Genomic DNA, 15907 nt, shown 5'->3' with positions numbered 1-15907 from the left:
TAGATAACACCAAAAGCCTTGTTTATATAGCTGTGTAGGTAGGCATGGTTTTGGTCACGAGTAAAAGATAATGACGTAGGCAGCGACATCACTAGGGCTGGACTTCGGGTTTAAAAAAATAACTTGGGACCTTTTGTTTGATGCAGAACTTACTCGGAAACATGCGTACTATGTTCCTGATTGTCAACATCGGTCTGCAATTGCATTAATAAAGGTTTTGAATGTTTAAATTAAAGATATTGTCATAATGCTAATTTCACCAATGAACCAATGATTGACAAGAAACAAGGAAACGAACCCCAACATATGAATGCCCTGAAGTCTGGAGGCTGCACCTCAGTAAATGCTGTACGGCCACTTCAGATGTTGGATGACCATGCAGAGCCTTTTAGCCTACCTATTGTATTAAAAGCACATATTTTTTTGCATTATTCACACACTCAGAATTCACTGCTTCAACTTCAGTAGCCTACCTCTTCTCTCCTAGTTGGGCGTGCGAGTTCATGGGTGGAGAATCACGTGGCAGTTCATTTCATATCAAGGTAACTTAAATATGATTAGACTGTAGTTTACTACAGTGTCAGTAAATAAATACTGATAATGGAAAGAAATGGCACTCAACCAACGTGAGTCGAGGTGTAATCAGAAAATATAATAATTGAAAATGAAAAGGCACGTTGTGCCTATAGGTCAGGCTATAATGGTGAGCGAGCACTGCAACGTTTTCATTTCCAATAAGTATTGATTACCCATTTATTTGTCTCTGCCTGCAAATCGGCCTCCTAAAAGGTAGCCTATATTCTATATGCAAAATGTAGCAAGTGTCGCGGTCATCATTCTTGCTACTTCAAGTTCAGTAGCCATATGTGCGAGGTCCGGTGCGCGTGTGGTTTTAAATAAATAGAGTAGGCTATAGCTTATGTGTGGATGTAGAAGCACTGGGCAGATATCGTTACAATAAAATGTACAGTTGAAGTCGGAAGTTTACATACACTTAGGTTGGAGTCATTAAAACTTGTTTTTCAACCACTCCACAAATTTCTTGTCAATTAACAAACTATAGTTTTGGCAAGTCGGTTAGGACATCTACTTTGTGTTCGACAAGTAATCTTTCCAACAATTGTTTACAGACAGATTATTTCACTTATAATTCACTGTATAACAATTTCAGTGGGTCAGAAGTTCACATACACTAAGTTGACTGTGCCTTTAAACAGCTCGGAAAATTTCAGAAAATAATGTCATGGCTTTAGAAGCTTCTGATAGGCTAATTGACATAATTTGAGTCAATTGGAGGTGTACCTGTGGACGTATTTCAAGGCCTAACTTCAAAGTCAGTGCCTCTTTGCTTGACATCATGGGAAAATCAAAAGAAATCAGCCAAGACCTCAGAAAAAAAAATGTGGACCTCCACAAGTCTGGTTCATCCTTGGGAACAATTTCCAAACGCCTGAAGGTACCACGTTCATCTGTACAAACAATAGTATGCAAGTATAAACACCATGGGACCACACAGCCGTTATACCGCTCAGGAAGGAGACGCGTTCATACTTTGGTGCGAAAAGTGCAAATCAATCTCAGAACAACAGCAAAGGACCTTGTGAAGATGCTGGAGGAAACAGGTACAAAAGTATCTATATCCACAGTAAAACGAGTCCTATATCGACATATCCTGAAAGGCTGATCAGCAAGGAAGAAGCCACTGCTCCAAAACTGCCATAAAAAAGCCAGACTACGGTTTGCAACTGCACATGGGGACAAAGATTGTACTTTTTGGAGAAATGTCCTCTGGTCTGATGAAACAAAAATAGAGCTGTTTGGCCATAATGACCATTGTTATGTTTGGAGGAAAAAGGGGGAGGCTTGCAAGCCGAAGAACACCATCCCAACCGTGAAGCACGGGGGTGGCAGCATCATGTTGGTGGTGATCCTAACTGACCTCAGCTCACTGGTCACCATAGCAGCACCCACCCGTAGCAGGTATATTTCACCTGTCACCCCCAAAGCCAATTACTTCTTTGGCTGCCTTTCCTTCCAGTTCTCTGCTGCCAATGACTGGAACGAACTGCAAAAATCCCTGAAGCTGGAGACTCATATCTCCCCCACTAACTTGAAGCACCAGCTGTCAGAGCAGCTCACATATCACTGCACCTGTACATAGCCCATCTGTAGAAAGCCCATCCAACTACCCCATCCCCAGTGTTTTTTTTTTCTCCTTTGCATCCCATTATCTCTACTTGGCACATTCATCTTCTGCACATCTATCACTCCAGTCTCTATCACTCAAGTGTTTAATTGCTAAATTGTAACTTTTTTCTTTTGTGTTATTGACTATATGTTTTGTTTATTCCATGTGTAACTCTGTGTTGTTTGTGTCGCACTGCTTTGCTTTATCTTGGCCAGGCCGCAGTTGTAAATGAGAACTTGTTCTCAACTAGCCTACCTGGTTAAATTAAGGTTAAATAAAAAAAATAAAAAAATAAGACCGGGAATTTGTACTAGGATTAAATGTCTGGAATTGTGAAAAACTGAGTTTAAATGAATTTGGCTAAGGTGTATGTAAACTTCCAACTTCAACTGTACTTCCTATATATGATTAGGCTATAGTTTACTACATTGCCTAGAAATAAATATGAATCACCCATATTTCTCTGTCTAAAAATCTTCCCACTACGAAAAGGTAAGCTATAAAAATAGCTCAAGAGAAAGGGCAAGTCTCTCCAACTATGCTCTCTTTAACTACATTTAGCATATTGGCTGATATAGCCCAGTAATACAGATAGCCTAATATAAATGGGCCACGTGAAAATCTCTAGTAAGTTAACCTATTTCTTAAGTTATTTTTGTGCATTTGATATTGCCTATGGGGCGCAAAATTGCTGGGACCATGGCGGGCAAGTGAGCTGCGTCACATAGGCCTAAAATAATATTGCTGTTTGGGACCAGTTCTTGTGGTAGCGGGTGGAAGTCGGACTGAAAGGCAGCAGGTGCGGGCGGGGTGTGGTATGAAAAGCTGCGGGTGTTGGCGGTTGCGGGATGAAGATAACAGTCCCATGCAGACCTCTACAAGGTAGTATTGAATGTGTACACTGTCACCTTGCTTACTCAAATTTCTGGCCCATAAAAAATGTAATCATCCTCCCTCATCTTTAAAAGGCACAGACCGCCACTGGTGTTTGTGTGTCAAAAAGAGTGATGGTGTGTGTGATTGTCAGAGTGAGTATAAGCGTTGGTATGTGTGCATACATATAAGCGTGTTTAGACTCACAGCATCGTTCTCCAAATCGAAGGCGTCTCCGTTGCCATCTCCTCCCTCCCACCTCTGCAGCACCTTCTCTTTGTGTTCCCCATTGACACGGGTCGAGCTGATGGACGTGTCTATGAACGTGTCTGCACATACAGGGTAGAAACACAAGCGTTATCCAAAAAGTAACGCGTGAGACAGAGAAGAGGTATATCTCTTTATATGACCCATAAACTGTCCCCACAACGTGTGTTTATCGTAAGCAGACAACACATTACATTCTTACACAACATAACTATGACCCCATGCAAATTACCCTAACTTCTTATTAGTTTAGCCCTCAGATGTCAACTTGGAATTTTGCCTTAAAGGAATAATCCACTCAAAATCCCCTTTATTTGTTTTATTAGTCCATTGTTGATACAGTCCCAAAAGGTTTCGCATTACAGCAATCATGTTTTCAAGATATAGGACATTCAAAAAGCAAATTGCAACATCATCATAATGATGTGACAAATTACAATTAGCTTTCTGAAAGTCCTATATATATATATATATATATATATATATTGAAACTTGATTGCTGACAGGTTTATGTGAATATTCTAAAATCTGAATAAGAAACAGAAGTTCAATGTGATTCCACTGCATTTTCTACTGATGGTTTGGTCACAAACTGTTGCGATAAATAGCATACTTGCCCAATTTGGTTTTGGCGCATGCTCTATAGACAACAGTTCGCTGATAAAGTGGACAGGCAAGGTTATGATGATGATATGGATAAAAGCAAGATCATTTTTATTTGATAATTAGCAGCCAAGCACCAATCATCATGTCACCAGCATCATTCAAATAATAGCCTACCCTCGATATTTATTTCCATGGCGCTCATCACCGTGCACTTAACCATCCTTTGTGATGAAGTTATGAAATAAGTTATGCGGTTCATCATATCTTATTCTACATAACTATGCTTTTCCACATCGTGGTGGAGGAGGTGGTAGTAGTAGTACAATGTAACATATCATTGCGTGACTCCAAGTTTAGTGCGACATGATGGTTTTTATATAAATATTTGCATATAAAAAGGCGTGTCCACCGCAATTGTCGCATAATCTATTTCACCGCCCAAAAAAGCATCCACTCTTGTCTAGCGTATTTTGTTTCGTTGACATCAGGACATTTTACTGACAAATTTCCTGTTTCCATCAGGCCTGTCGTGACTTTTTATATGCGTCAGGTATTTCATCCAAATTAAATAGTTGGATGGAAACCTGGTCAATGTAACCATCGACAATGACCTACAAATCCATTAAACCACTCACCCCTAACCGGACAATCTACACGTTGATCAAACACTAACCTATAACACATCCCTCCCTCCGTCCAACCCTCTCCCGATCCCACTTCTCCCTAGCTGTCTCAATTGCTTCAAAGATCGACCTTCTTCTGCACTTGCAAAGTGAAAACAATATGATGGAAGATCATCATTAGGTTGGCTTTCACCTGGTCTGTTCTTATAGATTAGTGAAGATGAAAGAGAGGTGAGGGGGTGACAGATTTGACACAATTGAGAAAAAGCACTCATCTGTACCTCTGGTGGCGTAGTTTAGGTCCACGTCTCGGCAGGTCATGGTGACCACGTCGTAAGAGCTGAAGACCATGGTGTCGGTGATCTCCTCCCTCCGGGGCAGGGCGGGCCTCTCGTCTTCGCCTCGCTTGTGGACTGCGTCCACTGCCAGCTCACACTGCAGACAGAAAAACATTTAAGTCAAATGGAAGTAGGGCTGACCCCGACAAAAAATACCTTCTGTATTTTCGACTAATCGATTGGTTGACATTTTAAAAAGTGTATTTTTCCATATACGTAGACACGCCCTGTGTGTTTAAATAAATCAACTACACACACACACAGTTTGGATACCTACTCATTCCAGGGTTTATCTGCATTTTTAGTATTTTCTACATAATAAATAATAATAATGAAGAATTCAAAACTATGAAATAACACACATGGAATCATGTTCTTCAAAGTAGCCACCCTTTGCCTTAATGACAGCTTTGCACACTCTTGGCATTCTCTCAACCAGCTTCACCTGGAAACTTTTCCAACAGTCTTGAAGGAGTTCCCACACATGTTTGGACACACTTACTCATTCAAGGGTTTTTCTTTATTTTTACTATTTTCTACATTTTAGAATAATAGTGAAGACATCACAACTATGAAATAACACACGTGGAATCATGTAACCAACACAGTGTTAAACAAATCAAAATGTATTTTATATTTGAGATTTTTCAAAGTAGCCACCCTTTGTCTTGACAGCTTTGCACACTCTTGGCATTCTCTCAACCAGCTTCATGAGGTAGTCACCAGTAATGCATTTCAATAAACAGGTGTGCCTTGTTAAAAGTTAATTTGTTTGAGCCAATCAGTTGTGTTGTGACTAGGTAGGGGTGGTATACAGAGAATAGCCTTATTTGATAAAAGACCAAGTCCATATTATGACAAGAACAACTCAAATAAGCAAAGAGAAACAACAGTCCATCATTACTTTAAGACAAGAAAGTCAGTCAACGCAGAAAATGTCAAGAACTTTCAAAGTTTCTTCAAGTGCAGTCACAAAAATCATCAAGCACTATGATGAAACTGGCTCTCATGAGTACCGCCACAGGAAAGGAAGACCCAGAGTTACAGTACCTCTGCTGCAGAGGATAAGTTAGAGTTTCCAGCCACAGAAATTGCAGGCCAAAAAAATGCTTCCCAGAGTTCAAATAACAGAGACATCAACTGTTCAGAAGAGATTGCGTGAATCAGGCCTTCATGGTCGAATTTCTGCAGAGACACCACTACTAAATGACATCAATAAGAAGAAGAGACTTGCTTGGGCCAAGAAACATGAGCAATGGACATTAGATAAGTGGAAATCTGTCCTTTGGTCTGATGAGTCCAAATGTGATATATCTAGTTCCAACCGCCGTGTCTTTGTGAGACAGAGTAGGTGAACGGATGATCTCCGCATGTGTGGTTCCCACCGTAAAACATGGAGGAGGTGGTGTGATGGTGCTTTGCTGGTGACACTGTCTGGGATTTACTTAGAATTCAAGATACACTTAACCAGCATGGCTACCACAGCATTCTGCAGCGATACGCCATGCCATCTGGTTTGCGCTTCGAGGGACTATCATTTGTTTTTCAACAGGACAGTGACACCACACACCAAGGCTTTTTAAGGGCTATTTGACCATGAAGGAGAGTGATGGAGTGCTGCATCAGATGACCTGGCCTCCACAATCACCCGACCTCAACCCAATCGAGATGGTTTGGGATGAGTTAGACCGCAGAGTGAAGGAAAAACAGCCAACGAGTGCACAGCATATCTGGGAACTCCTTCAAGACTGTTGGAAAAGCATTCCAGGTGAAGCTGGTTGAGAGAATGCCAAGAGTGTGCAAAGCTGTCATCAACGCAACGGGTGGCTGCTTTGAAGAATCTATACTTATTTAACACTATTTGAATATTACATGATTCCATGTGTTAATTCATAGTGTTGATGTATTCACTATTACTCTACAATGTAGAAAATAGTAAAGATAAGAAAAACCCTGGAATGAGCACAGTTGAAGTCGGAAGTTTACATACACATTAGCCAACTACATTTACACGACATTTAATCCTAGTAAAATATCCCTGTCTTAGGTCAGTTAGGATCACCACTTTATTTTAAGAATGTGAAATGTCAGAATAATAGTGGAGAGAATGATTTATTTCAGCTTTTATTTCTTTCATCACATTCCCAATGGGTCAGAAGTTTACATACACTCAATTAGTATTTGGGAACATTGCCTTTAAATTCTTTAACTTGGGTCAAACGTTTCAGGAAGCCTTACACAAGCTTCCCACAATAAGTTGGGTGAATTTTGGCCCATTCCTCCTGACAGAGCTGGTGTAACTGAGTCAGGTTTGCAGGCCTCCTTGCTCGCACACGCTTTTTCAGTTCTGCCCACAAATTTTCTATAGTGTGGAGGTCAAGGCTTTGTGATGGCCACTCCAATACCTTGACTTTGTGGTCCTTAAGCCATTTTGCCACAACTTTTGACGTATGCTTGGGGTCATTGTCAATTTGGAAGACCCATTTGCGACCAAGCTTGAACTTCCTGACTGATGTCTTGAGATGTTGCTTCAATATATCCACATAATTTTTCTCCCTCATGATGCCATCTATTTTGTGAAGTGCACCAGTCCCTCCTGCAGCAAAGCACCCCCACAACATGATGCTGACACCCCCGTGCTTCACGGTTGGGATGGTGTTCTTCGGCTTGCAAGCCTCCCCCTTTTTCCTCCAAACATAACAATTGTCATTATGGCCAAACAGTTCCATTTTTGTTTCATCAGACCAGAGGACATTTCTCCAAAATGTATGATCTTTGTCACCATGTGCAGTTGCAAACCGTAGTCTGGCTTTTTTATGGTGGTTTTGGAGCAATGGCTTCTCCCTTGCTGAGCGGCCTTTCAGGTTGTGTCGATATAGGACTCGTTTTACTGTGGATATAGATACTTTTGTACCTGTTTCCTCCAGCATCTTCATAACGTCCTTTGCTGTTGTTCTGGGATTTATTTGCACTTTTCGCACCAAAGTATGTTTATCTCTAGGAGACAGAACACATCTTCTTCTGAGCGGTATGATGGCTGCGTGGTCCCATGGTGTTTATACTTGCATACTATTGTTTGTACAGATGAACGTGGTACCTCTGTACAAACTCCCTCACGACGCCAGGTCAGCGGAGTCAATCACCACCTTCCGGAGACACCTGAAACCCCACCTCTTTAAGGAATACCTAGGATAGGATAAAGTAATCCTTCTAACCCCCCCCTCCCCCTTAAAAGAGTTAGATGCACTATTGTAAAGTGGTTGTTCCACTGGATATCATAAGGTGAATGCACCAATTTGTAAGTCGCTCTGGATAAGAGCGTCTGCTAAATGACTTAAATGTAAAATGTAAATGTAAATGTACCTTTAGGCATTTGAGAATTGCTCCCAAGGATGAACCAGACTTGCAGAGGTCTACAATTTGATTTCTGAGGTCTTGGCTGATTTCTTTTGATTTCCCCATGGCACTGACTTTTAAGGTAGGCCTTGACATACATCCACAGGTACACCTCCAATTGACTCAAATAATGTCAATTAGCCTATCAGAAGCTTCTAAAGCCATGACATAATTTTCTGGAATTTTCCACGCTGTTTAAAAGGCACAGTCAACTTAGTGTATGTAAACTTCTGACCCACTGGAATTGTGATACAGTGAATTATAAGTGAGATAATCTGTCTGTAAACAATTGTTGGAAAAATTACTTGTGTCATGCACAAAGTAGATGTCCTAACTGACTTGCCAAAACTATAGTTTGTTAACAAGAAATTTGTGGATTGGTTGAAAAATGAGTTTTAATGACTCCAACCTAAGTGTATGTAAATTTCCAACTTCAACTGTAGGTGTGTCTAAACTTGACTGGTACTGTGTGTGTTGGTGTGTATATATATACAGTATATAAATAAATGTATATATATAAATGAATGTGTTGATCCCATGTTTCATGAGCTGAAATAACAGATCCCAGATCGCAATATGCAACAATTTAAAAGATTTTACTGATTTATAGTTCATAAGGAAATCAGTCAATTGAAAATGAATTAGGCCATATTCTATGGCTTTCACATGACTGGGAATACAGATATGCAGCTGTCAGTCGTAGATACCTTGGATCAGAAAACCAGTGACCACCATTTGCCTCATGCAGCGCGACATCTCCTTCGCATAGAGTTGATCAGGCTTTTGATTGTGGTCTGTGGAATGTTGTCCCACTCCTCTTCAATGGCTGTGCGAAGTTGCTGGATATTGGCGGAAACTGGAACACGATGTCATACATGTCGATCCAGAGCATCCCAAGTGAGTATATGCAGGCAATGGAAGAACTGGGACATTTTCAGCTTCAAGGAATTATGTACAGATCCTTGCGACATGGGGCTATGCATTATCATGATGAAAAAATAGGTGATAGCGGCGGCTGAATGGCACGACAATGGGCCTGGGGATCTCCTCACGTTCTCTATGCATTCAAATTGCCATCGATAAAATGCAATTGTGTTTGTTGTCCGTAGTTTATGCCTACCCATACCATAATCGCACAGCCACCATGGGGCACTCTGTTCACAACGTTTACATCAGCAAACCGCTCGCCCACAGGACTTACACGCCAACAGGCCTTACACGTGGTCTGCGGTTGTTTGGCCAGTTGGACGCACAGCCAAATACTCCAAAATGACGTTGGAGACGGCTTATGGTAGAGAAATTAACATTCAATTCTCTGGCAACAGCTCTGGTGAACATTCTTGCAGTTAGCATGCCAATTGCATGCTCTCTCAAAACTTGAGACATCTGTGGCATTGTGTTGTGTGACAAAACTGCACATTTTAAAGTGCCCTTTTATTGTCCCCAGCACAAGGTGCACCTGTGTAATGATCATGCTGTTTAATCAGCTTCTTGATATGCCACACCTGTCAGGTGGATGGATTATCTTGGCAAAGGAGAAATGCTTACTAACAGGGATGTAAAAAAAATGTTGCACAAAATTTTAGAGAATTTCTGGGATATTCTGGGCCATCAGAGTTTCCTGCGCCAGTGAGCTCGGGACAGACACAGCTGTAGTATATTTGTGCAAGGAATAAGAAGTAATCAGGTATTTTATGAGGTTTCCACTGGATCAGAGGATTACATTTTTCCCTTTCATGCCGAGTGGTTATCGAAAGGGAAAGAGCAGAATTTTTTTTTTTATACATTGAGGAACCATTGTCAAATCTCAAAGTATTCTAAAAACAGACTTCCTTGTTTGAAAAAAATATATAAAATAAGAAAAGACTTCCTTTACCTGCTCTTTGAGGTGAATAAAAAATTACTTAGAGATGCTCCACAGCTCATTAGTGGTGGTGAGCTAAGACAATCAGAAATACTAATCAGACATCCCTAAATGGGCACATTTATAGGCCTAGATTTGCGCACAGGCCAGGTAGCCTAGGCCTACTATTATATTACTCAACATTGACAGGAGCACTCCTAACAAAACACAAATAAATTGACAAAACTCATAAATGGAATGACATAAACCAAAATCTGTTTCACACACGTGTAGCATAGGTTACGAGCTCTGAAATGAACAGGTCCACTCAGACAATGAGAACGGTAAACGACTGTCATAATTATATATTAAATGCATTAACAGAAATTACTGTAACCAAACAAACATTGTAGATTAGAAATGATGGGAATTAATGGTAAATGTAGGCTACTACTGGTGATACTGTATAGGTAATGGGGAATTGATAGACACTAACAATCAAAGGGCAAACAATTTACACAGTGAAGTTATTAAACAACGAATGCGCACAAAGTGGCGGAAGAGAGCCGTGCATCTTAGCCACACTCCCCGTCTTGGACCGTCCCATCCCCGCGGCCTCCGCAATGGATTAGTCCACTAAAACAGGCCTGAATCGGAAAGGTGTCTCATTTGTCGTGAAAAAAATATTTCTGTAAATCTATTTGCGATTGCTCAACTAAAATAATCTTAGTCGACCAACAGCCTATCTACCAAACAATTGACCAGTCGACTAAATGGGGTCAGCCCTTGAGGGAAGACAACCTTCTTTAGACCGTAAGGACTAGTAGAGACATCAGAGCCGCGAACACAAACCCTGGTCCCTGGTCAAGAACTACAGAGTGTGGTTTGGATCTTAGAGACTTTCATGTACTTACCCGTGAGCCGAGGGTCTTGAAGATGCCCTCGTACACGTTGCCGTTCTTCACTCTTACGTCACAGGTGGAGCCCTGTAAAGGACGCAAAAAAGAGAGGGGCATGGAGGGAGGTATGTAGGCAGGAGAATGAGAGAAGGAGCAGGAGATTGAAGAAAATACTATCAAACACACTCTATGATGAGCCATCTCGACAACATTATGGTTCGATATAACAAGATGCTAAATGTCCGTGCAGACATAGCCCTGAGAAATGGCTGTAGACGCCATTGAATTCTACAGCCATGTCTCAGGACTAAAACAAACAACAACAAAAAACTGACCAGTGTTAAAAATGACTCACCACCACAGCTGTGAGGAAATGTATCATTCTGGCATTGTTGTAGACGCCCTCAAACACCTAGGAAAGGGACCAGAACATTCACCTTGAAAGAAACTCCATTCATTAGACTGCAGCTTTGTGCAGCATGGCCGACGTTTCAGAAATCGATGACAATATATGTGATCTTCAAATATCGACAAAAAATACACACTGCTTTCAAACGGAGAACAGATGTTAGTTGCGTGCCTATTTCTTAACTGGCATAAAAAACTGAAAACAACATTAAAATGTACTGAACGGGGATGTAATTTCAAAACAAATCCAGGGGGTAATAATTACATAGTTCTATGGAGTTTTGGTTTTGTTGTTCTACAACCTTTGAGTCATACTCACAGGAGAGGACAGGAAAGGTGGCTTCATAGAGGTTCGACTCCTGGGGGGGAAGAGTACAATGGGGTTAGAACAGATTTGACATTGAACAAAAATGCAATAGTCCTTTCACTATATAAAAGGCTGGTCCTACTATACAGATTGCATTAGGTGTGCTAATGTCATAGCAAACCACAAAATTAAGAAAGTCACATTTCTAAATGTACTCCTACAAAGTGTAGATAGCTGTAATATGCACTTGACAAAACTGTGGATGTAGAACAATACAAAGCAGAGGTTTGGTGACTAAACCAATCAGCTAACATGAGATAACTCATTTCCTTACAAACCTAGCGTGACATCATTGGAAAATAGCAAGATAACTTTGTATACCTTTTCGTCTGACAATCTCTGTGAATGAATTTATGACTAATCTCTTGCTTTGTTAGCAAAAAGTCATTAGTTAAAAATTCTTTATTTCGCGCCACAAAAAAACCCCCGCTTAGAGTCAACATCCTCCTCTGAAACACAGTGAGCGGTTGGCAGAACGATCAATATCCCATATTCTCCCGCCTTATTATTTGCTCATACTCGGATTGGCTAGTATGTATGGAGGACCGTTCGCGCCACCCCCAAAATAAAATCTGACTAGGAGCTGTGAGATAGCAAGTCATTATGAGATGGTAAGTAGAGCCTGACCAAAATTTTGGGCTGATATTAGTTTTTCACTGAAATATTTATAAAATCGGTCTTTATTCTACACATAAAGCGCAGATATTATAAACATAGATTGAACAAATGCATACATCTGCTTATTTGTGGTCATTTAAGAAAGAAAATCAATGATTGTCTGAGGGCGCTCTACGTGCTACTCATTGAACATCATATAGCTAGGAAGTCCCGATGTGAGAGAGTGGGCATGGTGGTTTGACGGTGAGTAGCTTGCAACAGCCAGCGTATTTGAATAAGTAAATAATCAAAAGTATTTTGTACATAGTGTTGATGCAACCTTCTCTTTTAACCGAAAATAGCTTCTGGTTATCAGATCAGCGATTACGCACCTCGAACTGAAGTAAGATGTTTTCTTTCATGAGCCTGATGCAAATGATATAATGTTGCTCCCGTACTAAGAAAATAAGGAAATACAGGGGGCGCAGATCAGGATGCCTTGTGAGAATTCGTCGGCGAGTGGGTAACCTGCCACTACCATCCGTTCTATTGGACATTGTGCAATCACTGGAGAATAAACTGGATGAGCGCCGTTCGAGACTATCCTACCAACGGGACATTAAAAACTGTAATATCTTTAGTTTCACAGAGTCGTGGCTGGCTGGGTTTTCCATGCATCGGCAGAACAGGACAGCTACGTCCGACGAGGGGTGGGGGTGTGTGTCTATTTGTCAATAACAGCGGGTGCGCCATGTCTAATATTAAGGTAGTCTCAAGGAATTGCTCGACTGTGGTAGAGTACCTCATGATAAGCTGAGAGACCACACTATTTACCAAACGTTTTAATGCATATTTTTCGTAGCCCTCTATTTACCACAACAAACTGACGCTGGCACTAAAACCGCACAAGCTAATAAAAAAAACCTCTAGACCACCTTTACTCCACACACAAAGACGTGTACAAAGCTCTCCCTCGCCCTCCATTTGGCAAAACTGACCATAATTCTCTCTTCCTGATTGCTGCTTACAAGCAAAAACTAAAGCAGGAAGAACCAGTGACTAGATCAATAAAAAAGTTGTCAGATGAAGCAGATGCTAAGCTACAGGACTGTTTTGCTAGCACAGACTGGAATATGTTCCAGGATTCATCCAATGGCATTGAGGAGTATAACACCGGTCATCGGCTTCATCAATAAGTGCATCGACGACGACGTCCCCACAGTGACCATACGTACATATTCCAACCAGAAGCAATGAATTAAAGGCAACATCCGCACCGAGCTAAAGGCTAGAGCTGCCACTTTCATGAAGCGGGACACTAATCTGTACACATAAGAAATCCCACTATGCCCTCAGACGAACCATCAAACAGGCAAAGCGTCAATACAGGACTAAGACTGAATCCTACTACACCGGCTCAGACGCTCGTCGGATGTGGCAGTGCTTGCAAACTATTACGGACTACGAAGGGAAACCCAGCCACGAGCTGCCCACCGACACCAGACGGGCTAAATGCCTTTTATGCTCGCTTCAAGGCAAGCAACACTGAAGCATGCATGAGAGCACCAGCTGTTCCGGACAACTGTGTGATCACGCTCTCCATATCTGATGTGAGCAAGACCTTTAAAAACAGGCCAACATTCACAAGGTTGCGGGGCCAGACGGATTACCAGGACGTGTACTTGGAGCATGCGCCAACCAACTGGCAAGTGTTTTCACTGACATTTTCAACCTCTCCCTGACTGAGTCTGTAATACATGAGTCTCCATTCAAGCAGACCACCATAGTCCCTGTGCCCATGAAAGCAAAGGTTACCTGCCTAAATGACTACCGCCCCATAGCACTCACGTCGGTAGCTTTGAAAGGCTGGTCATGGCTTACATCAACACCATTATCCCGGAAACCCTAGACCCACCCCAATTTGCATACTGCCCCAACAAATCCACAGATGACCCAATCTCAATTGCACTCCACACTGCCCTTTCCCACCTGGACAAAAGGAACGCCCATGTTTGAATGCTGTTCATTGACAACAGCTCAGTGTTCCACATCATAGTGCCCAAAATGCTCATCACTAAGCTAATGACCCTGGGACTGAACACCTCCCTCTGCAACTGGATCCTGGACTTCCTGACAGAACACCACCAGGTGGTATGGGTAGGCAACAACACATCTGCCACGCTGATCCTCAACACGGGGGCCCCTCAGGGGTGCATACTTAGTCCCCTCTTGTACTCCCTGTTCACCCACGACTGTGTGGCCAAGCACGGCTCCAACACCATCATTAAGTTTGCTGACGACAACGGTGGAAGACCTGATCACCGACAACGATGAGACAGCCTATAGGGAGGAGGTCAGAGACCTGGCCGTGTGGTGCCAGGATAACAACCTCTCCCTCAACGTGAGCAAGACAAAGGGAGATGATTGTGGACTACAGGAAAAAGAGGGCCGAACACTCCCCCATTCACATCGACAGGGCTATAGTGGAACAGGTCGAGAGTCAAGTGCCTTGGTGTCCACATCAACAATCTATCATGGTCCAAACACACCATGAAAAGTTGTGAAGAGGGCACGGCAACACCTTTTTTCCCTCAAAAAAGATTTGGCATGGGTCCCCAGATCCTCAAAAAGTTCTACAGCTACACCATCGAGAGCAGCCTGACCGGTTGCATCACTGCCTGGTATGGCACCTGCTCGGCAACCGAATGTAAGGCACTACGGAGGGTAGGGTGTACGGCTCAGTACACCAAGCTTTCTGCCATCCAAGACCTATATACTAGGCGGTGTCAGAGGAAAACCCCCAAAATTGTCAAAGACTCCAGTCACCCAAATCATAGACTGTTCTCTCTGCTACCGCACGGCAAGTGGTACCGGAGTGCCAAGTCTAGGTCCAAAAGGCTCCTTAATTAACAGCTTCTACCCACAAGCCATAAGACTGCTGATCAATTAATCAAATGGCCATCCAGATTACTTTTGTGATACTTTTCTTTTTCACTTTAGTTTATTTAGTAAATATTTCTTAACGGCATTGTTGGTTAAGGGCTTGTATGTAAGCATTTCACGGTATTCGTTGCATGTGACAAATAAAATTTTATTTAATTACAGTAGTTAACATTTTCTTGCTAGCTAGCTCTATCTAGCCAGCAAGGTAGTTAGCCTAGCAATCTGTTACTTATGTGCAAACACTGAAATCATCCTTGATACAAACACTTACTGTCTAGGCCTATTATATTAGTGGGCTTATTTATATAGTTAGTTTTCTGAAATATGCAATCTGCAAAAAGCAAGACAGTTGGCACAGCCTTATCATTCAGGCCAAGTGCTAGCTTGCATTCATGATAAGATTGTTTGCTAGCTAGCTAGCTAAATTAGAACATCTGCATGACTAAAACCAGTGTTGCAAGCATTTTCCTGCATGGATGTTTTCAGTCATCAGCGCATGCTATTTTCAGTTTAAATATATAGCTAGCCAATACATTTTCTATTGTATAACAGTGTAACT

General features: G+C 41.8%; 1 protein-coding gene across 5 annotated transcripts in view; it reads right to left on the bottom strand.

Moving 5' to 3' along the window:
- The window catches only part of LOC139570558 (ataxin-2-like protein), a 57121-nt gene that overhangs the window by 18804 nt on the left and 22410 nt on the right, over nt 1-15907 (bottom strand). For all 5 annotated transcript variants that reach the window (XM_071392518.1, XM_071392523.1, XM_071392522.1 and 2 more), the window contains exons 3-7: nt 11761-11800; nt 11389-11445; nt 11049-11120; nt 4839-4992; nt 3269-3390 (exon numbers count right to left, since the gene is read on the bottom strand). In XM_071392518.1, the coding sequence (XP_071248619.1) occupies nt 3269-3390; nt 4839-4992; nt 11049-11120; nt 11389-11445; nt 11761-11800 (445 nt within the window). The remainder of the gene's footprint in view (nt 1-3268; nt 3391-4838; nt 4993-11048; nt 11121-11388; nt 11446-11760; nt 11801-15907) is intronic.

The sequence above is a fragment of the Salvelinus alpinus genome, chromosome 3 (genome assembly GCF_045679555.1).
Source record: "Salvelinus alpinus chromosome 3, SLU_Salpinus.1, whole genome shotgun sequence".
Classification (NCBI taxonomy): domain Eukaryota; kingdom Metazoa; phylum Chordata; class Actinopteri; order Salmoniformes; family Salmonidae; genus Salvelinus; species Salvelinus alpinus.
Note: the sequence above shows the minus strand (reverse complement) of the source record. Positions and strands in the feature narration are given on the sequence as shown.